Raw genomic sequence first — 21,771 nt, 5'->3', positions numbered from 1 at the left:
AAAACGGTAAAATAATTTAATTGGATTCATGTGTAGTATTCTGGTGAAACATCAAATGTCTTTTGTGACTTATGAATGCTAATCAAATTCTATGATTCAATCCTGTTTGGCAGTACAGAAAGCAGTAACTATGGAGTGCAATGTCTCCAGTAACCTGATTCCATGTTGTTAAACAATGTTTATTGTTCGATGTTTAAGGTAAAAATGCAGGCTGTATCACAAGTTACATTACCATGGTCGCTAGCACATGGTACACCTCTTCCAATTGTACATTCTTCATGTGTATGCCTGAATTAATCAGTGTGTTTCAGCTATAAGGGCACTTATTCTTTAAAATGAGAGGTGTACTGTATTTTCTGTCAGGAAAAACCCAGAAGATACTTTTCTCCCTTAGCCTGCCTTTGCTGAGATCCATTAACTAGGGCAGATTAGTCATACCAGAAATAAATGCAAAGGTTTGATCTTTGTTGGGTAAACATCGTAGACTCCAAAGGCATGAGGGGCAATTGAATCTTTTGGTAGTGCACTGTTACATATTTGATGCCTTTAAAAACTGAAGTAGTCTGAGATATTTAAAATTGTTAAAGTTGTGGTAACTAAAATAAACAATCTTGTAGAGTCAGAGTCATACAGCATGGAGTCAGACTTGTCAGCCCAACTTGTCCATGGTAACCATGTTGCCCAGGGAACTAGTCCCATCAGCCTTTGTGTAGCCCATAGCCATCTAAACCTCTCCTATTCAATTTCAAATTAAGAAAAGCTCATACAATATAACTAAAAACTTTAAACAAGCCAAAATAGCTTGAAAAACTTAACATCCATCTTGCTGCCATTGGGCTTCTACCATAGAGAAATCACTGACTTTTTGTACAGCCAAGCAAATTGGTGAAAAAAAAACAGCTTCCATGACTTCCAAAAGAGATTAGGATCCAGGCAGTACATGAAGTAGGTGTTGCCAGTTTTGTACAATGGTCTACACCGGGGGTCGGCAACCCGCGGCTCTGGAGCCACATGTGGCTCTTTTACGTCTGTGCTGCGGCTCCCTGTTGCTTTGGGAAATAATTGGTTGTGGCGACCCTTTTCCTGGCACATCCGAACCGACTCACAATAAGATAGCCTACGGGGGTTTGCGAGCACAGAGCTTTGGAGCCTCTGCGCCATGGGGGGGGGGGGCAGGTTGAGGGAGGCTTAAAAGTGAGGCTGAAGATTTCGAATAAAGTTTTTTTCCTTCGACTGCAGTTACCGACTCCGTGTCGTAATTTTAGCGCTGCGTGTAGCACACCGCTACATGGTCAGTATTTAATTAATATGTATTTTATGTTAGTTTGTTAGTTTTTGAAATGTAAATCTAAATTTGAAGATTATGGTGATCTTGTACAATCTAAATAAGACGTTGTGGCGACCCATTTCCTGACACATCCGAACCGGCTCACAATTAGCCAGCGTTCAGGCTAAGGGAGATAGCCTACGGGGGTTTGTGAGTACGTGTCTTTTGCAGCATCCGCGCCCATGGGGGGCGGGTTGAGGGAGGCTTAAAAGCAAGGCTGTTTAGTTCGAATAAAGCTATCTTTGACTGCAGTTTACTGACTGCGTGTAGCAACCGCTACAACGTGTTTTTATCGCTGGCTGTCCAGAGGGGAGGTGCTGAAACGCTTTGTCGCGCGTCTGGAAGAAGTGAAAACTTTCCTGGGCAGCAAAGGGCTCAACTTTCCTGAACAGCCAGAGTGGCTGGAAAAGCTACACTTCATGGTAGACATGACAGCGCACCTGAACACGCTGAACACAGCTCTTCAACGGGGTAAGGACGTACAGCCCTGCACATGTTGGAGGATGTTTTGCATTCGAGCGCAAGTTGACATTGCTTGCCAGAGATTTACAGAAAGGCACATTGTCTCACTTCCCCAATTTGAGAGAGTTCAAACAATGTCACGACATGATAAATTCGGAGTATTTACATTCTGCAATCATCGCAATGCAAACATCGTTTGGGAAACGCTTCTGTGAGTTCAGAGAGGTAAAAAACACATTATCCTTCCCGGTCACTCCCCTAAGCATCGATCCATCCCTACTGAATACGACTGCATTGTCAGGTGTGAGTCAACCTGAAGAAGTATGATAAATATTTTAATTGCGATTATTTTACGTATATTCATATGTTTTCATTGTTCAGTGAAGTAGTCCTTTTATTTTTCAGGTTGACAGCTGGCTGACGTTATTTTTGGTTTGCTGCTGGTGGCAAATTTAAGTTTGGCGTTTTTCATAAATACAAGAAGGACTCAAATAGACGTTGAGTATTTTACTTAAAAGTAACCTTCAACCCAACGTCTTTTTTTCGGAGTTCAAAATGTTTTTGTTGCATGCAGAAATGTAATTTCGTTTTCTCTGCAGGAGTTCATCAATTTCATAAATGCAACACATTATAGTTTATTTATACATAGCATAAAGGCAAAACAAAACGTTGTATGCAGTGTTATTTCATTTTAAATGTCAAACGGGTTTTGCGGCTCCCAGTGTTTTCTTTTCTGTGGGAAACGGGTCCAAGTGGCTCTTTCAGTGGTAAAGGTTGCTGACCCCTGGTCTACACTTACCATATTGGCAAGCCTGCAGGCTACATCTATGGTTCATCAAGTATCAGACCTCAAAGGCAGCCTGCACTATGGGTGTGTTATATTGTTATTTCAACAGAGGGCAAGGATTCTGGCACCGAGGTTCCCAATGCAACAATCTTGTGAGTAATGCAGCAACAGGATATAATGATTTAGCAGTAACTCCATTTGTACTGTCCTTACTGGGAACATACTTAAAGCATTAAATGAAGTACCATTATGGATAAACGTTTACTGTTGATAAATTAGTAAGGAATATAAGACACAGCTGCCCTATTTGTTCTGAAGGTAGCATGTGGAAACTGCCCTATTTGTTCTGAAGGTAACATGCGGAAATATTTTCATAAATGTGATACATAAACAATGTGTCTCATATTTACTACTGTGTCATAAGTGGTACAAAGTGCTATCAGGCCCTTGCAAGGTTCATTTGACATTCACTTTTTGCATTTCTTTCTAACTTTGTTTTATTTTTCTGTTGTACTTCCCTGAATGAGTATTCATCAGTATTTTGTATCCTGTAATTTTATGTTGACCTCATCAACTGAAGGAGTTCAGACTTGAAATATGAATACTGTTTCTATTCCCACAGGTATTACCTGACCTGTATGCTTCCAGAATTTTCTACCTTTTAGTATTTTGAAGACATTTTGGCACTGTTTATAATTTTCACCAAGACCTTGGTTCCAATCTAGTCTGGGTGTAACTGTTCTGACTCTACTTGGCACATCCAGATCTCTGAATTGCTGATTTAACTTTTAAGCCTTCCAATAATTTCACACTATTTAAGTGCTCAGTTCATTGAAAGTGCCAGCACCCATAGAAGGGGTGATGAAAAAGGTATCTATCATGTTGGCCTTCATCAGTCAGGGCATCAAGTTTAGGACTAGGTACATTATGTTGCAGTTATACAAGTTGCTGGTGAGGCCACACATGGAGTATTGTGTGCAATTTTGGTCACCATATTATAGGAAGTATATTGACAAGCTAGAGTAGATACAGAAGAGATTTATAAGGATGCTATCTGGACTAGAAAGCTTGAGTTATAAGGAAAGATGGGCTACATTGAATCTTTATTTCTTGGAGTGTAGGAGAACAAGGGATAACCTCAAAGACACTTATAAATTCATGAGGGTTATGCGTAAGATGTACAGTCAGAATCTTTTTCCCAGGGTCGGAGTCCAAAACCAGAGGGCACAGATACTGGATAAAAGGGGAAAGTTTTAAGAGATCTGAAATGTAACTCTTCTTTACACAGAGGGTAGTGAGTACCTGCAATGAGCTGACAGAGGAAATAGTCGAGGCAGGTGCAATTACAGCATGTAAGAGCCACACATTTAGCTCCCTGATCAAATTAACCTTGAGCCAATTTGCACATGGCTCAGCTAACAGTCCAGAGATTAACTTTTATGTTCTGCATTTTAATTTAGTCCCTAGTTGTTCAAATTCCTTCAGCAGAGCCTTTTTCCTTGTTCTACTTATGTTACAGGACCCACATGGATCACAACAACTGGATCTTTTTCCTCCCCCTCCAAATTCCTCTGCAGGTTGGATTAGATTCCTGAACCTATGCATGTGACAAGCAACACAGCCTTCTGGACTCTCCATCCTTGCAACAGGCAATGTGTCTATTCCTCAGACTATACTGACCCCGATTACAACTACATTTTTCTCTTTTCTCTCTGGAATGGCTCCCTGAACAACATTGCCACGGTTAGGTTGGTCATCCTTCCTACAGCCACATAGGGAGCAAGAATCTTAAACCAGTTGGACTGAGCCTCACTCAGCAATACCTTTTAGATTCCCCAACCTGCTTCACTCTCAGTCACACCCTCGTCCCTGGCCTTAGAACAAATTTAAAGCAGTTAAACTATAATGGCTACATCTAGGTAACTCTACCTCTCCCTGATGTGTCACAGTGTCTGAAGCTCAGATTCCAGCTTAATCCTGAATTCCTTAAGCAACCAACACTTGCTGTAGATGTAGTCACTGGGAACCACAGTGGGATTTATCAACTTCCACATCATGCAGCCGCAGCACATCACCTGATCTGCATCTCTCCTTTATTTACTTAGCTGTATTGTACCTCACTAAGAGGACACAAAAATTTCTGCCAGGTGCCCCTGCAATTTCTTCCTTTGCTTCCCACAAATTCATTGGATACACTTAGGGATTTATCCACCTTTAATGCCTCAACACCACCAGCACCTCCACTTTCACTAGGTTGATGTGTTTCAGGACATCATTGAGCTCTTCCTTGAACTTTCTCCAATTCAATACCTTCTGGACAGTAAATACAGATGAGAAGTGTTAAATTAAGGCCTCAGCTATGTCCTGTGGCTCATAGATGACCATGCTGATTCTTAAGGGAATCTATTCTCTCTACTCTATTACTTATAATACAGAATCTCTTAAGATACTCTCTTACGTATCTGCCAAGGATCTCTCACATCACCCTTTTGCCCACCTGATTTCTTTGTCAGGTTTACTGCAACATCTCTTATACTACTCAAAGAATTTGCTTGATCGCAAAACGTATAACTCACAAGTCTCCTTTTTGCTGTCTATAACCTCAATATCTTCTTCAGCCGGGGTTCAAGGAACATTTATCATCAAAGTAGGTATACTATGTACTGCTTTGAAATTTGTCTTCTTACAAGCAGCCACTAAAACAAAGAAACCCAATAGAACCCATTAAAAGACTGTCAAGCACCTAATGTGCGAAAAAGGACAAATCATGCAAACCATAAAAAGCAAACAAACAACACTCAGAACTAAAGTTCATGGAAGTGAGTACACAACCACAAAGCCAATTCACTGCCTCAGCCAATCCAGAAGCTTGTTAATTGCAGGCCACAGCATCAGTTCAGTGCAGTCCCGCTTTTCTGATTCAAAACTTGGTGCAGCCATGTTAAAGGGTGTATGGTTTCATACCATATTAAGAAACTGCAGCCCATATTTTAAAAAAAAACCCTCAGAGTGTTTGCTTAAGAAACATATGCAAAAACAAATTGATGCAAATTTTATTTGCAAATTTATATATTTTTTAAAAAAACAAACCTTATACTTACACATCTTGCTGGACTGAAATAAGATGTGAAATAAAGTAGCCGACTGAGTCCATTTTGAAACCTTGCTTAAGCTAGATAAACTTTCATAAATGTGTTTATCACAGAGAAGAAAACTTCTTTAGAAAGCTGGTTTCATGTTATAAGGCACACATGACTAGGAAGTTCTATTTAACTGCAGGTACATCCAAGGTATGTATATTTTATACATTTTCAGACATATATTAATAATATTTACTCATATTGTTTTAAATAATGGTAATGTGTAATCAATTCAAAATACTAATTAAAAATTAATTAGCTTAATAGCCATAAGACTATTTATCAAATATTATCAAATTTATCCATTTCTCAATTTTTTCTCCTTCTCTTTGTATTCTTCTCTTGAAGCACTGCAGATTTATTTGCTTCCTGTTGAGAAACAGAGAGGAGTCAAAGAATCAATCGGCTCACAAATGAGCCCCCTGTCCCAAGTAGTCCACCAAAACAAGATGTACATCAAAGCCATCAAATTTGCTTGTTTTTGGCCCATGTTTCTAAATTTGTCCTACCCATGTACCCGTCCAACTGCCTTTCAAAAGTTATTATAACCATATAACAATTACAGCACAGAAACAGGCCATCTCGGCCCTTCCAGTCCGTGCCGAACGCTTACTCTCACCTAGTCCCACCGACCTGCACTCAGCCCATAACCCTTCATTCCTTTCCTGTCCATATACCTAACCAATTTTTTTTTAAATGACAATATCAAAACTGCCTCTACCACTTCTACTGGAAACTTGTTCCACAGCTACCACTCTCTGAGTAAAGAAGTTCCCCCTCGTGTTACCGCTAAACTTTTGCCCCTTATCTCTCATGTCCTCTTGTTTGAATCTCCCCTACTCACAATGGAAAAAGCCTATCCACGTCAACTGTATCTATCCCCCTCATAATTTTTTAAATACTTCTATCAAGTCCCCCCTCAACCTTCAACACTCTAAAGAATAAAGACCTAACTTGTTCAACCTTTCTCTGTAACTTGGGTGCTGAAACACAGGTAACATTCGAGTAAATCTTCTCTGTACTCTCCTTATTTTGTTGACATCTTTCCTATAATTCGGTGACCAGAACTGTATACAATAATCCAAATTTGGCCTCACCAATGCCTTGTACAATTTTAACATTACATCCCAACTCCTATACTCCTATACTCAACACTCTGATTTATAAAGGCCAGCATACTAAAAGCTTTCTTCACCACTCTATCCACATGAGATTCCACCTTCAGGGAATATGCACCATTGTTCCCAGATCACTCTGTTCTCCATTCCTCAATGCCTTACCATTTACCATGTTATAATACCTGTCTCAACCACTTCCTTGAGTAGATCACACTCTGTTTAAAAATAGCTGCCCCACAAGTTCCTATTAAGGTTTTCCCTTTTCATCTTAAACCCATGCCCACTCTAATTCTTGATTTCCAACCATGGGAAAATGACAGTTCATTGACCCTATGCTTTATGCCCCTTAGGCTTTTCTACACCTCTATAAGATTGCCTCCCAGTCTCCTACACTCAAAAGAAAAAAATCCTAGTCTGTTTAACCTCTCCCTATAACTCGGTCCTTCCAGTCATGGAAACATACTTGTAAATCTTTTCTACACTCATTTAATAATATATTTCCTAAAGCAGGGTGACCAAAAACTGAACACAAAACTTCAAATATTGGAGTATTAAGCTACCACCCCACCAGCATCTTGTATAACTGCACAACAGGCAGTGAAGAGCTCAAGGCCTGGTGCCAGGCAAAAAAAAGTCAACAAGATAAAGAAAATTGTTATCAACTACAGGAGAACTCTCACCGCTCATGCACCTCTTTTAATTGTGGAAACTGCGAATGGTTTCAAACTCCTGGCAGTGCACAAACAACCTCTAGTGGTTGCATAACACATTTTACATAAACAGAAAAGCTCACCAATGCCTGTACTTTTTGAAGAGGATGAAGGGAGCTAGACTATGCATATCTCTACTCATATCTTTCTACAGATGTGCAGCAGAGGACATCTCAACATGCTGCATCACTGTGTGTTACAGACACTGCACTGCAATGGACATGAAGGTTCTATGACAAGCAGCCAAAACTGCCAATGCATCACTGACACCAGCCTACCTGCTATAAAAGGCATCCATATAGTATATCAAGTCAAGTCACTTTTTATTGTCATTTTGACCATAACTGCTGGTACAGTACATAGTAAAAATGAGACAACATTTTTCAGGACCATGGTGTTACATGACACAGTACAAAAACTAGACTGAACTACATTAAAAAAAAACACAGAAAAAAACTACACTAGACTACAGACCTACCCAGGACTGCATAAAGTGCACAAAACAGTGCAGGTATTACAATAAATAATAAACAGTACAATAGGGCAGTAAGGTATCAATCCAGGCTCTGGGTATTGAGGAGTCTGATAGTTTGGGGAAAGAAACTTTTACATAGTCTGGTCATGAGAGCTCGAATGCTTCGGTGCCTTTTCCCAGACGGCAGGAGAGAAAAGAGTTTGTATGAGAGGTGCGTGGGGTCCTTCATAACACTATTTGCTTTGCGGATGCAGTATGTAGTGTAAATGTCTGTAATGGCGGGAAGAGAGACCCCGATGATCTTCTCAGCTAACCTCACTATCTGCTGTAGGGTCTTACAATCTGAGATGGTGCAATTTCTGAACCAGGCATTGATGCTCTCAATACAACCCCTGTAAAATGTGATGAGGATGGGGGGTGGGAGATGGACTTTCCTCAGCCTTCGCAGTAAGTAGAGACGCTGCTGGGCTTTCTTTGCTATGGAGATGGTGTTGAGGGACCAGGTGAGATTCTCTGCCAGGTGAACACCAAGAAATTTGGTGCTCTTAACGATCTCTACCGAGAAGCCATCGATGTTCAATGGGGAGTGGTCGCTCCATGCCCTCCTGAAGTCAACAACCATCTCTTTTGTTTTGTTCACATTCAGAGACAGGTTGTTGGCTCTGCACCAGTCCGTTAGTCGCTGCACCTCCTCTCTATAAGCTGACTCGTCGTTCTTGCTGATGAGTCCTACCATGATCCTGTCATCAGCGAACTTGATGGTGTGATTCGAGCTGTGTGTTGCAGCACAGTCATGGGTCAGCAGAGTGAACAACAGTGGACTGAGCACACAGCCCTGGGGGGCCCCCGTGCTCAGTGTGATGGTGTTGGAAATGCTGCCTCCGATCTGGACTGACTGAGGTCTCCCAGTCAGGAAGTCTAGTACCCAGCTGCAGAGGGAGGTGTTCAGGCCCAGTAGGCTCAGCTTTCCAATCAGTTTCTGAGGGATGATTGTGTTGAATCCTGAACTGAAGTCTATGAACAGCATTCAAATGTATGTGTCTTTTTTGTCCAGGTGGGTTAGGACCAGGTGGAGGGTGATGGCAATGGCATCATCTGTTGAGCGGTTGGGACGGTACACAAACTGCAGGGGGTCCAGTGAGGGGGGGCAGCAGGGTCTTGATGTGCCTCATGACAAACCTCTCAAAATACTTCATGATGATGGATGTAAGTGCGATGGGACAGTAGTCATTGGGGCAGGACACTGAAGACTTCTTTGGCACAGGGATGATGGTGGTGACCTTGAAGCACGTTGGAACGGTGGCGCTGCTCAGGGAGATGTTGAAGATGTCAGTGAGAACATCTGCTTGCTGGTCTGCACATCCTCTGAGCACTCTACCAGGAATGTTGTCTGGTCCAGCAGCCTTCCGTGGGTTAACCCTGCACAGCGTTCTTCTCACATCGGCCACGGTGAGACACAGCACCTAGTCATTTGTAGGAGGGGTGGACTTCCTCACCACCACGTCATTTTCCACCTCAAAATGAGTATAGAAGTTATTCAGCGCATCTGGAAGGGAAGCACCACCCGCACAATCAGGTGATGTTGTCCTGTAATTGGTGACGTCCTGGATGCCCTTCCACATGCACCGCATGTCACCACTGACCTGGAAGTGGCTGTGGATTCGCTGGGCATGTGCACGCTTTGCCTCTCTGATGGCCCGGGATAGTTTGGCCCTTGCTGTTGTTAGGGCTGCCTTGTCACCTGCTCTGAAGGCGGAGTCACGGGTCCTCAGCAGCGCACACACCTCCACGGTCATCCATGGCTTCTGGTTAGCGTGTGTAGTGATGGTCTTGGACAGAGTAACATCAGCAATGCACTTGCTGATGTAGCTAGTCACTGATGCTGTGTAAGTTGGTAGAGTCACCATCGGTTGCAGCCTCCCTGAACATGTGCCAGTCAGTGTGCTCAAAGCAGTCTTGAAGAGCAGAGATGGCTCCTGCTGGCCAGGTTTTCACCTGCTTCTGGACTGGTCTGGAGCGCCTGACGAGCAGTCTGTATGCTGGGAATAGCATAACAGAGTCTGAGTAACCGAGGTGGGGGTGGGGCTCCGCCCGGTACACATCGGGAGTGTTTGTGTAAACCAGGTCCAACACGTTCTCCCCCCTCGTTGAAAAGTCCACATACTGTTGGAATTTGGGGAGCACTGACTTAAGGTTCGCGTAGTTAAAATCTCCGGTGACAATAAACAGTCCATCAGAGTGAGCGTTCTGCAGTTCGCTAATAGCCCCATACAGTTCACAGAGTGCCTCTTTAGCATTAGCACTGTGTGGAATATAGACACCGATTATGAGGACAGTAGTGAATTCCCGTGGTAAATAAAATAGTCAGCATCTAACAGCCACAAACTCCACTAGCGATGAGCAGTGTCTGGAAACCAGCACAGAGTTCTTGCACCATTCCGTATTGATGTAAACACACAAGCCACTACCGCAAGTCTTACTGGAGAGAGCTCTGGAAAGAAAGGTGCAGAAAGATACAGAAAGATGCCAAAAAAATGGCCTGTAACACCATGAAGGATCCCACCCACCCTGCTCATGGACCTTTTGTCCCACTTCCATCAGGAAGAAGGATACGTAGCATCCTTACCAGGATCACTAGACTCAAAAACAGTTACTTTCCAAGCAGTATGGTTGATCAATACCTCCACCCACTAACTCACTTCTCCATACCTCACTGCTTTATCATTTCCTTTCAGATTCACCTTAAATGTTCCTGTGCCTCATGTCATTCTATAGATATACAATCAATCTTCGTATATAAACTATCATAAGTATTTATATTTATTAGGTTTTAAAAAAAAAATTGGTGTTGTAGCGCCTCATTTCCTAGCGTATCCGAACCGACTCACAATTAGATAGCCTACGGGGGTTTGCGAGCACAGAGCTTTGGAGCCTCTTCGCCATGGGGGGCCGGTTGACAGAGGCTTAAAAGTGAGGCTGAAGTTTTCGAATAAAGTTTTTCCTTCGACTGCAGTTACCGACTCCGTGTCGTAATTTTAGCGCTGCTTGTAGCACACCGCTACAATTGGTGACCCCGACGGTCCAAACGATTTTTGGACCAGAAATGACCGACGCCGCCTCTGTTCATGCGGTTTCGTTGAAACTGCCGGGTTTCTGGACACAGCGCCCGGACCTATGGTTCCAGCAAGCCGAAGCCCAATTCCACGTTCGCCGGATCACCTCAGAAGACACCCGCTACTACTACGTGGTGGGCTCCCTCGACCAGGACACAGCTGCCCAGGTCGCGGAGTTCGTACAGTCGCCCCCGGCAGACGGCAAGTACACGGAATTCAAAGCCCTACTCCTCAGGACTTTCGGACTCTCACGGCGCGAGCGGGCTGCCCGTTTACTGCACCTGGATGGCTTGGGCGACAGACCTCCATCGGCTTTAATGAATGAGATGTTGTCTCTGGCCGAGGGACACACAGGCCTCATGTTTGAGCAGGCATTCCTGGAGCAGCTGCCCGAGGACATACGCCTGCTGCTGTCCGACGCGGATTTCAGTGACCCCCGGAAGGTGGCAGCCCGGGCGGACTTGCTGTGGAACGCCAAAAAGGTGAGCGGGGCGTCCATCGCACAGATCTCCCAGCCACGCTCCCGGCAGCAAACCAGTCCAGGCCCGGCCGCAGAGCCCGCTAACCCCCGGCCCAATGACCACTGGTGCTTCTACCACCAGCGGTGGGGCGCAGAAGCCCGCCGTTGCCGCCCGCCCTGCAAGTTCCCGGGAAACGCCAGGGCCAGCCGCCGCTGATGGCTACGGCGGCTGGCCATCGGGATAGCCTCCTGTATGTGTGGGATAGCAGGTCGGGACGCCGGTTTTTGGTCGATACTGGGGCTGAGGTCAGCGTTTTACCTCCGACGAGTTACGACACCCGCAGCAGGGCACCGGGTCCCCCCCTGAGGGCCGTGAATGGCAGCACAGTAAGGACCTATGGCACCCGTCAGGTGCAGCTACAGTTCGGCCCCAGCCAGTTCACGTGGGACTTCACACTGGCCGCCGTAGCCCAACCGCTTCTGGGTGCGGATTTTTTGCGAGCTCACAGCCTGCTGGTTGACCTGCCCAGGAAGAGACTGGTACACGCCGAGACCTTTCAGACGTTCTCCCTGGGCGCGGCCCAGTTGCCAGCCCCTCACCTCGGCTCCATCACGCTGTCCGACAACGATTTCACCAGGGTCCTGGCGGAGTTCCCATCGGTTCTGGCACCGCAGTTCACAGCAGCCATGCCCAGGCACGGCGTACAGCACCACATCCCGACACAGGGACCACCCCTCCATGCCCGTGCTCGGCGGCTTCCCCCGGACAAGCTCCGACTGGCGAAGGAGGAGTTCCAGAGAATGGAGGAATTGGGGATCATCCGGCGGTCCGACAGCCCCCGGGCTTCCCCCCTGCACATGGTGCCCAAAGCGACGGGGGGCTGGAGACCGTGCGGCGACTACCGCAGGCTGAACGAGGCTACCACACCGGACCGCTACCCTGTGCCGCACATTCAGGACTTTGCGGCAAACCTGCACGGCGCCCGGATCTTCTCCAAGGTCGACCTTGTCCGAGGGTACCATCAAATCCCGATGCATCCTGACGACGTCCCCAAAACGGCTCTCATCACCCCATTTGGCCTCTTCGAGTTCCTCCGCATGCCGTTCGGCCTGAAGAATGCCGCACAGATGTTCCAGCGGTTAATGGACACGGTGGGACGGGACCTGGACTTCGCGTTCATCTATTTGGATGACATCCTCATAGCCAGCGGCAGTCGTCAGGAGCATCTGTCCCACCTCCGTCAACTCTGCGCCCGACTGAGTGAGTACGGTCTTACAATCAACCCTGCCAAATGCCAGTTCGGACTTGATACCATTGACTTCCTGGGCCACAGGATTACTAAAGACGGGGCAACCCCTCTGCCCGCTAAGGTAGATGCGGTCCGCCACTTCCCCCGACCCACCACGATCAAAGGCCTTCAGGAATTCGTAGGTATGGTCAATTTCTACCGCCGCTTCCTCCCTTCAGCTGCCCGGATCATGCGCCCCCTGTTCGCCCTGATGTCGGGTCCGAGCAAGAACATTACCTGGGACGAGGAGTCCGCCGCCGCTTTCGTTCAAACGAAGGAAGCTTTGGCTGACGCCGCAATGCTAGTACATCCCAGAATGGACACCCCTACCGCCCTCACAGTGGACGCATCAAACACGGCAGTCGTTGGGGTGCTGGAGCAGCTCATCGCAGGTCGCTGGCAACCCCTGGCGTTTTTCAGCAAACACCTGCGGCCACCCGAGCTCAAGTACAGTGCTTTTGACCGGGAACTGTTGGCGCTCTACCTGGCAATCCGGCATTTCAGGTACTTCCTAGAAGGCCGGCCCTTCACCGCGTTCACGGACCACAAACCGCTTACCTTTGCGTTTACGAAAGCATCCGACCCCTGGTCATCCCGCCAGCAACGCCACCTGTCCTACATCTCTGAATACACAACAGATGTCCGGCACGTCTCGGGTAAGGACAATGTCGTGGCGGATGCGCTCTCTCGCCCTACCGTTCATGCCCTTTCCCAAGGGGTAGACTTTGAGGCACTGGCAGAGGCACAGCAGGTAGATGAGGAGATTCCGAGTTACAGGACTGCAGTCTCTGGTTTGCAGCTCCAGGACTTCCCCGTGGGCCCAGGTGAGAGGACCCTACTCTGTGACGTCGCCACCGGCCGGCCCCGTCCGGTCGTCCCCGCAGCCTGGCGGCGACGTGTTTTCGACTCCATTCATAACTTGGCGCATCCCTCCATCCGGACAACTGTCCGGCTGGTTTCCAGCAGGTTCGTTTGGCACGGTCTCCGCAAACAGGTCAGTGAATGGGCCAGAACGTGCATGCACTGCCAGACGGCCAAGGTTCAGCGGCACACCAAAGCCCCACCGCAGCAGTTCCATCCCGCCCACCGGCGTTTCGACCACATTCATGTGGATATCGTGGGCCCCCTGCCAGTGTCGCGCGGAGCGCGTTACCTCCTGACTATCGTGGACCGGTTCACAAGATGGCCAGAGGCGGTCCCGCTCACCGACACCACCTCCGAATCTTGCGCCCGAGCCCTGCTCGCCACCTGGATATCCCGCTTTGGTGTACCAGCCCACATTACCTCCGACAGAGGCGCCCAGTTCACCTCCAGCCTGTGGTCAGCTATGGTCAGCCTTTTGGGGACTCAGCTGCACCACACCACTGCCTACCACCCACAGTCGAATGGGCTAGTGGAGCGTTTCCACCGTCACCTGAAGTCGGCCCTCATGGCCCGCCTGCGAGGAGCCAACTGGGCGGACGAGCTTCCCTGGGTCCTTCTCGGCATCCGCACAGCGCCCAAGGACGACCTGCACGCCTCGTCGGCCGAGTTGGTATACGGCGCGCCCCTGGCCGTCCCCGGGGAGTTCCTACCAGCCCCGAGGGGGCAAGAGGAAGAACCCGCTGCAGTCCTGGGCAGACTTCGCGAGAAGCTCGGTAACCTGGCCCCCATACCCACGTCACAGCATGGGCGGCACCCGACCTGCGTACCCAAAGACCTACGGAACTGTAAGTTTGTGTTTGTACGAAGGGGCGGGCATCGGCCGCCGCTGCAGCGGCCATACGAGGGGCCGTTTACGGTGCTCCGGAACAACGGGTCCACGTTCGTGCTGGACGTTGGGGGGAAGGAGGAGGTTTTCACGGTGGACCGCCTCAAGCCGGCCCATGTGGACCTGGCGCAACCGGCCGAGTTTCCGGCGCCTCGGCGCAGAGGCCGACCTCCCAAGCAGGTTCTGGCCCAGGCTGTGGACATTGGGGGGTGTATCGCCGGTTCTGGGGGGGGGTTATGTAGCGCCTCATTTCCTAGCGTATCCGAACCGACTCACAATTAGATAGCCTACGGGGGTTTGCGAGCACAGAGCTTTGGAGCCTCTTCGCCATGGGGGGCCGGTTGACAGAGGCTTAAAAGTGAGGCTGAAGTTTTCGAATAAAGTTTTTCCTTCGACTGCAGTTACCGACTCCGTGTCGTAATTTTAGCGCTGCTTGTAGCACACCGCTACAGTGTGTCCTTTATCTTATTGAATTTTTATTTGTGCTGCAACTGATCTGGAGTAACTATTGCATTCTCGTTCATATTTGTGTACTGAAAATGACATTAAATAATCTTGAATAACCACCCAACTTCTATACTCAGTAGGCCAGTGTGCAAGAACCATTCTTCATCACCAAGACCACCTGCGATTTCACATTCAGGACACCATGTACCTGATCTTCAAGATCCCCCTCTTCTACAACTCTCCCCCAGGCCCTACCATTTACTGTGAAATCTGACTTTGATATGACTTCCCTAAATCCAACACCACGCTTATTGGAATTAAACTCCATTTGGCATACCTTGGTTCACTAGCAAGATCCTCCTGTAGTTTTTGATAACTTTCACTGCCAGCGATACTGCCTACAGCATTTAGTGTCATCTACAAACTTACTTAACCATGCCTTGTTCATTTTCAAGTTTCTACCATCATTCTGTGCTTCTCATCATCAAACCAAGTGTGTATCTAATCAGGCAGCTCCTTCTGGATTCCATGCAATCTAACTTTACAAGGCAGAGCACAATACTGATTTTGTTACATAGAAATTTACAGTACATTAAAGACCCTTCGGCCCACCACTCTCTGCGTGGAAAAACTTACAATGGGTGATTGATGTTAATAACTCACCTGGGTGATTGATAAGTTCGTGGCCTAATGTAGAATGAGATGACTTATTAACTTCAAACTTTCTGCATAGCCACTCAAAGAGTTGACGTGTATGTGCATGTAACAAGAGCTGTATAACTCATTTCCTTCTATCTTAGGCCACAAACTTATCAATCACCCATCTGTGGACACTTTCTGGAGGTCCAAGATCCGTATGCTCCTCAGCCGCAGGACTAAGTGTGTAGATGTAGGAGGGGACTACGTTGAAAAATAAATGTGCCAGGTTTTCTAAAATTGACGCCTTCTACCTTAGGCCACAATCTTATCAATCACTCCTCGTACCTCTGACATCACCCTTCTACCTACTTCCAAGCATCTTAAAACTATGCCACCTCGTGTTAGCCATTTCAGCCCTGGGAAAAAGCCTCAGGCTATCCACACAATCATGCCTCTCATCATCTTAAACACCTCTGTCAGGTCACCTCTCATCCTCTGTCACTCCAAGGAGAAAAAGCTAAGTTCACTCAACCTATTCTCATAAGGCATGCTCTTCAATCCAGGCAACATCCTTGCAAATCTCCTCTTTCTATAATATCCATATCCTTCCTGTAATGAGGTGACCAGAACTGAACACAGTACTCCAAGTGGGATCTAACTAAGGTCTTATGTAGCTGTAACATTATCTTAGCGCTCTTGAACTCAATCCTACTGTTGATGAAGGCCAACATACCATACACCTTCTTAACAACACTGTCAACCTGCACAGCAGCTTTGAATGTCCTATGGACACAGACCCAAAGATCTCACTGATCCTCCACACTGCCAAGAGTCTTACCACTAATATTATATTCTGTCTTCAAATTTGACCTACTGAAGTGAACCACTTCACACTTGTGAAGTTTTAGATTTTCAGCAAAGTCTTCCCTCCCCTGCCAAATAAGTATAATTCACACTTTTTCTTGTTACAATACAAAAAAATAGCTGCATAAAAGATGGTGGTGGCAAATTTGGCTGCAGTATAACAAAGTAGGTTTGAAGTGATGGACAATTAATGTGTGCCCATTCAATGGAAAAACACAGCAAATCAAACTGGTGTTGCATTCAGTCATCACATTTTATTATGGTGATTGTGTGCCGTTATGTGGAATTGGCAAGAAACTGAATCTCATGCACAATTTCAGTCAGAATTTCCTCTGAACGTCATGTGAAAAGGCAATAAAACAATCGCTGCCTCTGAAATGGCAGAAAGAAAAGTTGACAGTTAATCTCACCAGGCCTCTTCAGAGTCAACTGGCCAAAGACCATGAAAATTTGTTATGCTCTTGATATTCAGAAGTATTCAAAAACGATCAAAATACATTTGAAAAATATTAACAATATTCTGACAGCTGAACTGAGGGTGTATATTCTGACCTATTTCATTCAATCAGAAAAATAATTCACTTACACGGTTAACTTCAGAGATAGTCTTTTTTGCTCGAACAGCTTTTATTGACTGTGTAGTACTCAACTTCTGTGGTTCCAGGTGCATTTCTCCATTTTGCCGTAAACCATTCCCTTGTACCTGATAGCAAATGCCAAATAATTTACACTGTAAATATTGCTATTATATACAGAAATTAAAATATTGTAGGGTTAAATTTTCTGAAGAATGTCCCCTTTCAAGTACAAGTTCAAGGAACCAGTTTAGACCAATGTTCTAAAAATAATCAGCAAGTTTTACTTCCAATTCTGGAAGTTAAAATTGGCCTTTATATCACCAAGATATATTTGAGATCAAGTATTTATTTCCCTGAATTTGAGTAACTTTCATTGCATTTCTCCAAGATAATATGAACAGATATAACTACTCTCAAAAAAAACTGTTAAAATGTAACAGATGTGAACATGATTTCACATCTTTATTGTGAAGGAGAAGCACTGTTAACTGTTAAAGTCCTGTCTTGTCAGGCATATAAATCCTCTCAATTTCTATTTGGAGAATAGAAGAGATGCCATCCAATGGATTCAAGTGTAAAAGACAAGACAAACATTGTGTAACAATAAAAGTTTTCCATTTGATGAACCAACAGAACATTTCCTTATGAATGAATTCATGATGCTATAATTTTAAGGCTTTAAACTGGACCACGATACCTAGAAGTAACATAAAACTTAAAATGGAAGAGGGGAAATAGATTAAAAAAAATTAAAAATATAACACACTGACCAGCTCTTTCCCAACTTTTGTCCTTTTGTCTGAAACATCCAGCTCTGCTGCCTTTGCTACCAACTGCTTTATCTAAAAGATAAAGAGATCTTTAAGGCAAATGCAAAATTGATATTATTGAATTGAATTGAATTAATTACTTACATTCTTCATATACATGAGCAGTAAAAATCTTTATGTTATGTCTCCATTTAAATGTGCAATTTATAGTAACTTATAATAAATATGTACAACGGGATAGTCAATATAACATAGAAATACAGTTGTGTCAGCATGAATTAAGCAGTTTGATGGCCTGGTGGAAGAAGCTGTCCCAGAGCCTGTTGGTCCTAGCTTTTACACTGTGGTACTGTTTCCCAGATGATAGCAGCTGGAACAGTTTCTGGCTGGGGTGACTCGCGTTCCCAATGATCCTTCGGGCCCTTTTTCCACACTGTCTTTGTAAGTGTCCTGAAGAGTGGGAAGTTCACATCTACAGATGCACTGGGTTGTCTGCACCACTCTCTGCAGAGTCCTGTGATTGAGCAAAGTACAGTTCCCATATCAGGCAGTGATGCAGCCAGTCAGGATGCTCTGAATAGTGCCCCTATTGAAAGTTCTTAGGATTTGGGGACCCATACCAAACTTCTTCAACCATCTGAGGTGAAAGAGGTACGTAATGGTCTGGTTTTGTTGTAAGCCATGAAGGAACGGATTTCACTGAACATTTAGAATTACCCTAACTTTTCAGGAGTGATCTGTAAGTAAAGACAACACTGTGGTTCTTCAGCCAATCAAACAAATATGGTGATAGGAACATAACTGATAAAACGGACTTTTAAAAAAAATAATATTAGACATATTTAAGCCATTCTATAGGAAACTGAATAAAGATCAGAATAAATATGGAAATAAAGAAGAGTTAAAGAACTAAGGACAGTATAGTAATGCAGCTGGCAGAGCTACTGTGGTGAACTACATATACCTGTCTGGACATGCCCCTCTGCTGACTGCTCCTGTGGCTCCTCCCACAGACCCCTGTATAAAGGCGGTTGGAGGCACTGCTCCTCCCTCAGTCTCCAGGATGTTGTGTGGTGGTCTCTTGCTACTAATTGTGGTCTCTTGTAGCTAATAAAAGCCTATCGTTTGCCTCCCATCTCCGAGATTTATTGAAGGTGCATCAGCTACTGCCTCCCTCACAGCTTCAGTGACCAAGGTTCAGTTCTGCTCTACTTGTGACTGCATAGTTTTCCCCTTAATGCTCCAGTTTCCTTCCACATTCCAGAAGAGCATGGCTTGATGAATTAACTGACCGTAGTTAATTGTTCCTAATGTGTAAATGAGTGGTAGAATCTATGATGTAGTTGATGGCAATGTAGGGTAATTAGTTTAAAAATGTGTCTTTGATTGAGCAGATTCATTGAGCTGAAGGGTCTGTTTCTGTGCAATTTTCTATGATTCTAGGATATTTTGACAATACACAGTATTGATTTTCTTCAGAGCAAATGTACAATTATATTTTCAGGACTAGTGAGGTTGTTCAGGGAATAATTATTTATTAATACTCATCTGCTTCGGAGTGAATTACCTTTGACTTTTTTCAGCTGGCTACTTGCGGAAGTACTGCACAAGTACTGCACGTTTGTGTTATTACAGTGATACCATTGCATAACATATTGCTTGTCATATTTACCCTACAATTATCACAGCAAAATCTGGAACACTAACAAAGACTTAACTATTTACTAATCAAATGAAATGTAACAATGTGACAAGAATGAAATTTCACTCCAAATAAAGTTACATTTTCAGTCCCATTACAAATTTGCAGTTTTTATTTTGGAGCACCACCAGGTCACAGATAATGACTGTAATACTGTAACTGCCAATTTAAGTTCAAAATTATTTAGAGGCTCTCAAAGCATACTCCAGTAAATTATATTAAAATGTGTTTGTTGTTTTTCAAATTAATACAGTAAGTTATCCTATGATTGTATTGCTTTACAAAGGAAGATTAACCATGAGCCTGAAATATCTCTTCCTTACGTTGGTGTAACTAATCCAGACCCAAGTGATAAAAGATTTGAAGGCATTCTGATACCTAGTACAGATACCCCTTTAATGGCCACAAAATGTGGTCACTGTGCACATTATATATTTTACAAATAAGCATAAATATGAAGCATTCTCTTTGTTGATTTGTCAAAAGAATTAATACCTCTTTCTCTGAAGCACCAAATGATTGCTCTCTAGGCATGTATTTCTGGAGTATCGGCTGAACTGTCAGTAATGAGAAACAGCAAACAGGTTGCTTATTTTCCAACTAAATATGTGTCAATATATAAATATTTCATGTAACCTTTTAATGTTTGTGACACTTAACTCAAAATTAGAAATGAAAGCTTTTTGATCCATATTCCAATTCCCAGTTTTATCACAAAATCTAGATTGTCCTTTTGCTCTGGCAAATTAAGCTTTATAATCTTTTTTTTTTGCTGACAAATAGATAAATCCACTAATTTGATTTTGCCATAAGTCCCTCCATATATCTGCAACATTTCAACATACAGAACACAAAAATCAAAATTTCTCTGTAGGTAAAATTAGAATTATTTTTTTAAAAGATACATTTCTTGCATAGGATGAATATTTTTAATAAAGATCCTGAAGTTCACCATTGATCAAAAAAATAAGTGGACCAGTCACATATATTAAGTCAAAGTCTGAGCATTCGCTGTGAAGTAATTTATCTCCCAATTCTGGAAAGTTTTTCAACCATCTGCAAAGCACAATAAAGATGGGAAAAGTCCATTTGCCTGCATGAATGAAGTTTCAAAATGTCCAATAACGGAAGCCCTATTGTGGACAAAGCAATAGGCTTAAACGGCATCCCATCAACCACCCAAAATAATTATTTACTTGCATGTGCGGCTATAGTGTACAATACATGCAATCAAATGCATTACAGGTATTTTGGATTATGGAAATTCACCCTTACGCAATTAAAAAAAAATCACTACAATAATCTAAGATATGGAATAAATATTCTTTCCTATAGACTTTATATGAAAATTTGAAACTTATCAGAAATGTTCATACCAGTAGTATTTTGGTGGTTTGGAATGCCAGCCATTACAGAGTTTCTGCCCTGTACCAAGTGAAATTACAGATGATTAACACACTAATTGCAAAAAGAAAATGACACCATGTACACATTATTGTGAAATCTTAAACATCATCCCTGTAAGCCACTAGAAAGTTGCTTCCAGTCGGTCATAAGTATTCTTAACCAGCTCAAAATCAACAGCATCTAATGACATTTCTATTCTCATTATATTTGTTTCTCATAGAGCTTCCTGTTTTACAGATATCAAACAATCCAAAATAAATTACAAGTAGTTAGTAAGCAAACAAACTTACACTTACCATGGATTTGACTTCTTCAAATTCCTGTTGTGAAGTTTCATTTTCCTCGTCTAGCACGTTCTCTTTCTTCAGCTGTTCCATTGTCTCTTTCTCTGTGGTGACCCGCACTTTCATCATATGGAATGGAGTGAGCACATCACCAACTTTAAAATGGACTGGGGTTCCCTCAAACCACAGAGCATCACACTCACCTTTTTTAAACCCCGGAGGCTGATAGTCAGGAGGAGTCACTGTTATTTAAAAATACATGAATCAGGAAAACTAATCTGAAATGAAATTTATTATTAAACTGCTTGGATGATATTTGGTGAGAATGTAAAGAGAATTAGGGTTAATGAGTAAGAATGAGGAAATCTGCAGATGCTGGAAATTCAAGCGACACACACAAAATGCTGGTGGAACACAGCAGGCCAGGCAGCATCGATAGGGAGAAGCAC

The 21,771-nt window shown here is 44.2% G+C and overlaps 1 protein-coding gene across 5 annotated transcripts in view; it reads right to left on the bottom strand.

The window, feature by feature from the left end:
* Window positions 1-5,649: 5,649 nt before the first annotated feature.
* Window positions 5,650-21,771, bottom strand: part of LOC132401861 (HORMA domain-containing protein 1-like) — a 44,597-nt gene continuing 28,475 nt past the window's right edge. For 4 of the 5 annotated variants that reach the window (XM_059984151.1, XM_059984150.1, XM_059984154.1 and 1 more), the window contains 6 exons: window positions 21,335-21,564; window positions 21,008-21,056; window positions 20,127-20,188; window positions 17,930-18,001; window positions 17,168-17,284; window positions 5,650-6,085 (listed from right to left, as the gene is read on the bottom strand). In XM_059984151.1, the coding sequence (XP_059840134.1) occupies window positions 6,026-6,085; window positions 17,168-17,284; window positions 17,930-18,001; window positions 20,127-20,188; window positions 21,008-21,056; window positions 21,335-21,564 (590 nt within the window). In that variant the 3' untranslated portion in view covers window positions 5,650-6,025. The remainder of the gene's footprint in view (window positions 6,086-17,167; window positions 17,285-17,929; window positions 18,002-20,126; window positions 20,189-21,007; window positions 21,057-21,334; window positions 21,565-21,771) is intronic. The other variant, XM_059984153.1, reaches the window with a different exon arrangement.

Source organism: Hypanus sabinus, chromosome 11, assembly GCF_030144855.1.
Source record: "Hypanus sabinus isolate sHypSab1 chromosome 11, sHypSab1.hap1, whole genome shotgun sequence".
Classification (NCBI taxonomy): Eukaryota; Metazoa; Chordata; class Chondrichthyes; order Myliobatiformes; family Dasyatidae; genus Hypanus; species Hypanus sabinus.
The sequence above is the reverse complement of the archived record's forward strand: the minus strand, read 5'-3'. Positions and strand labels throughout refer to the sequence as shown.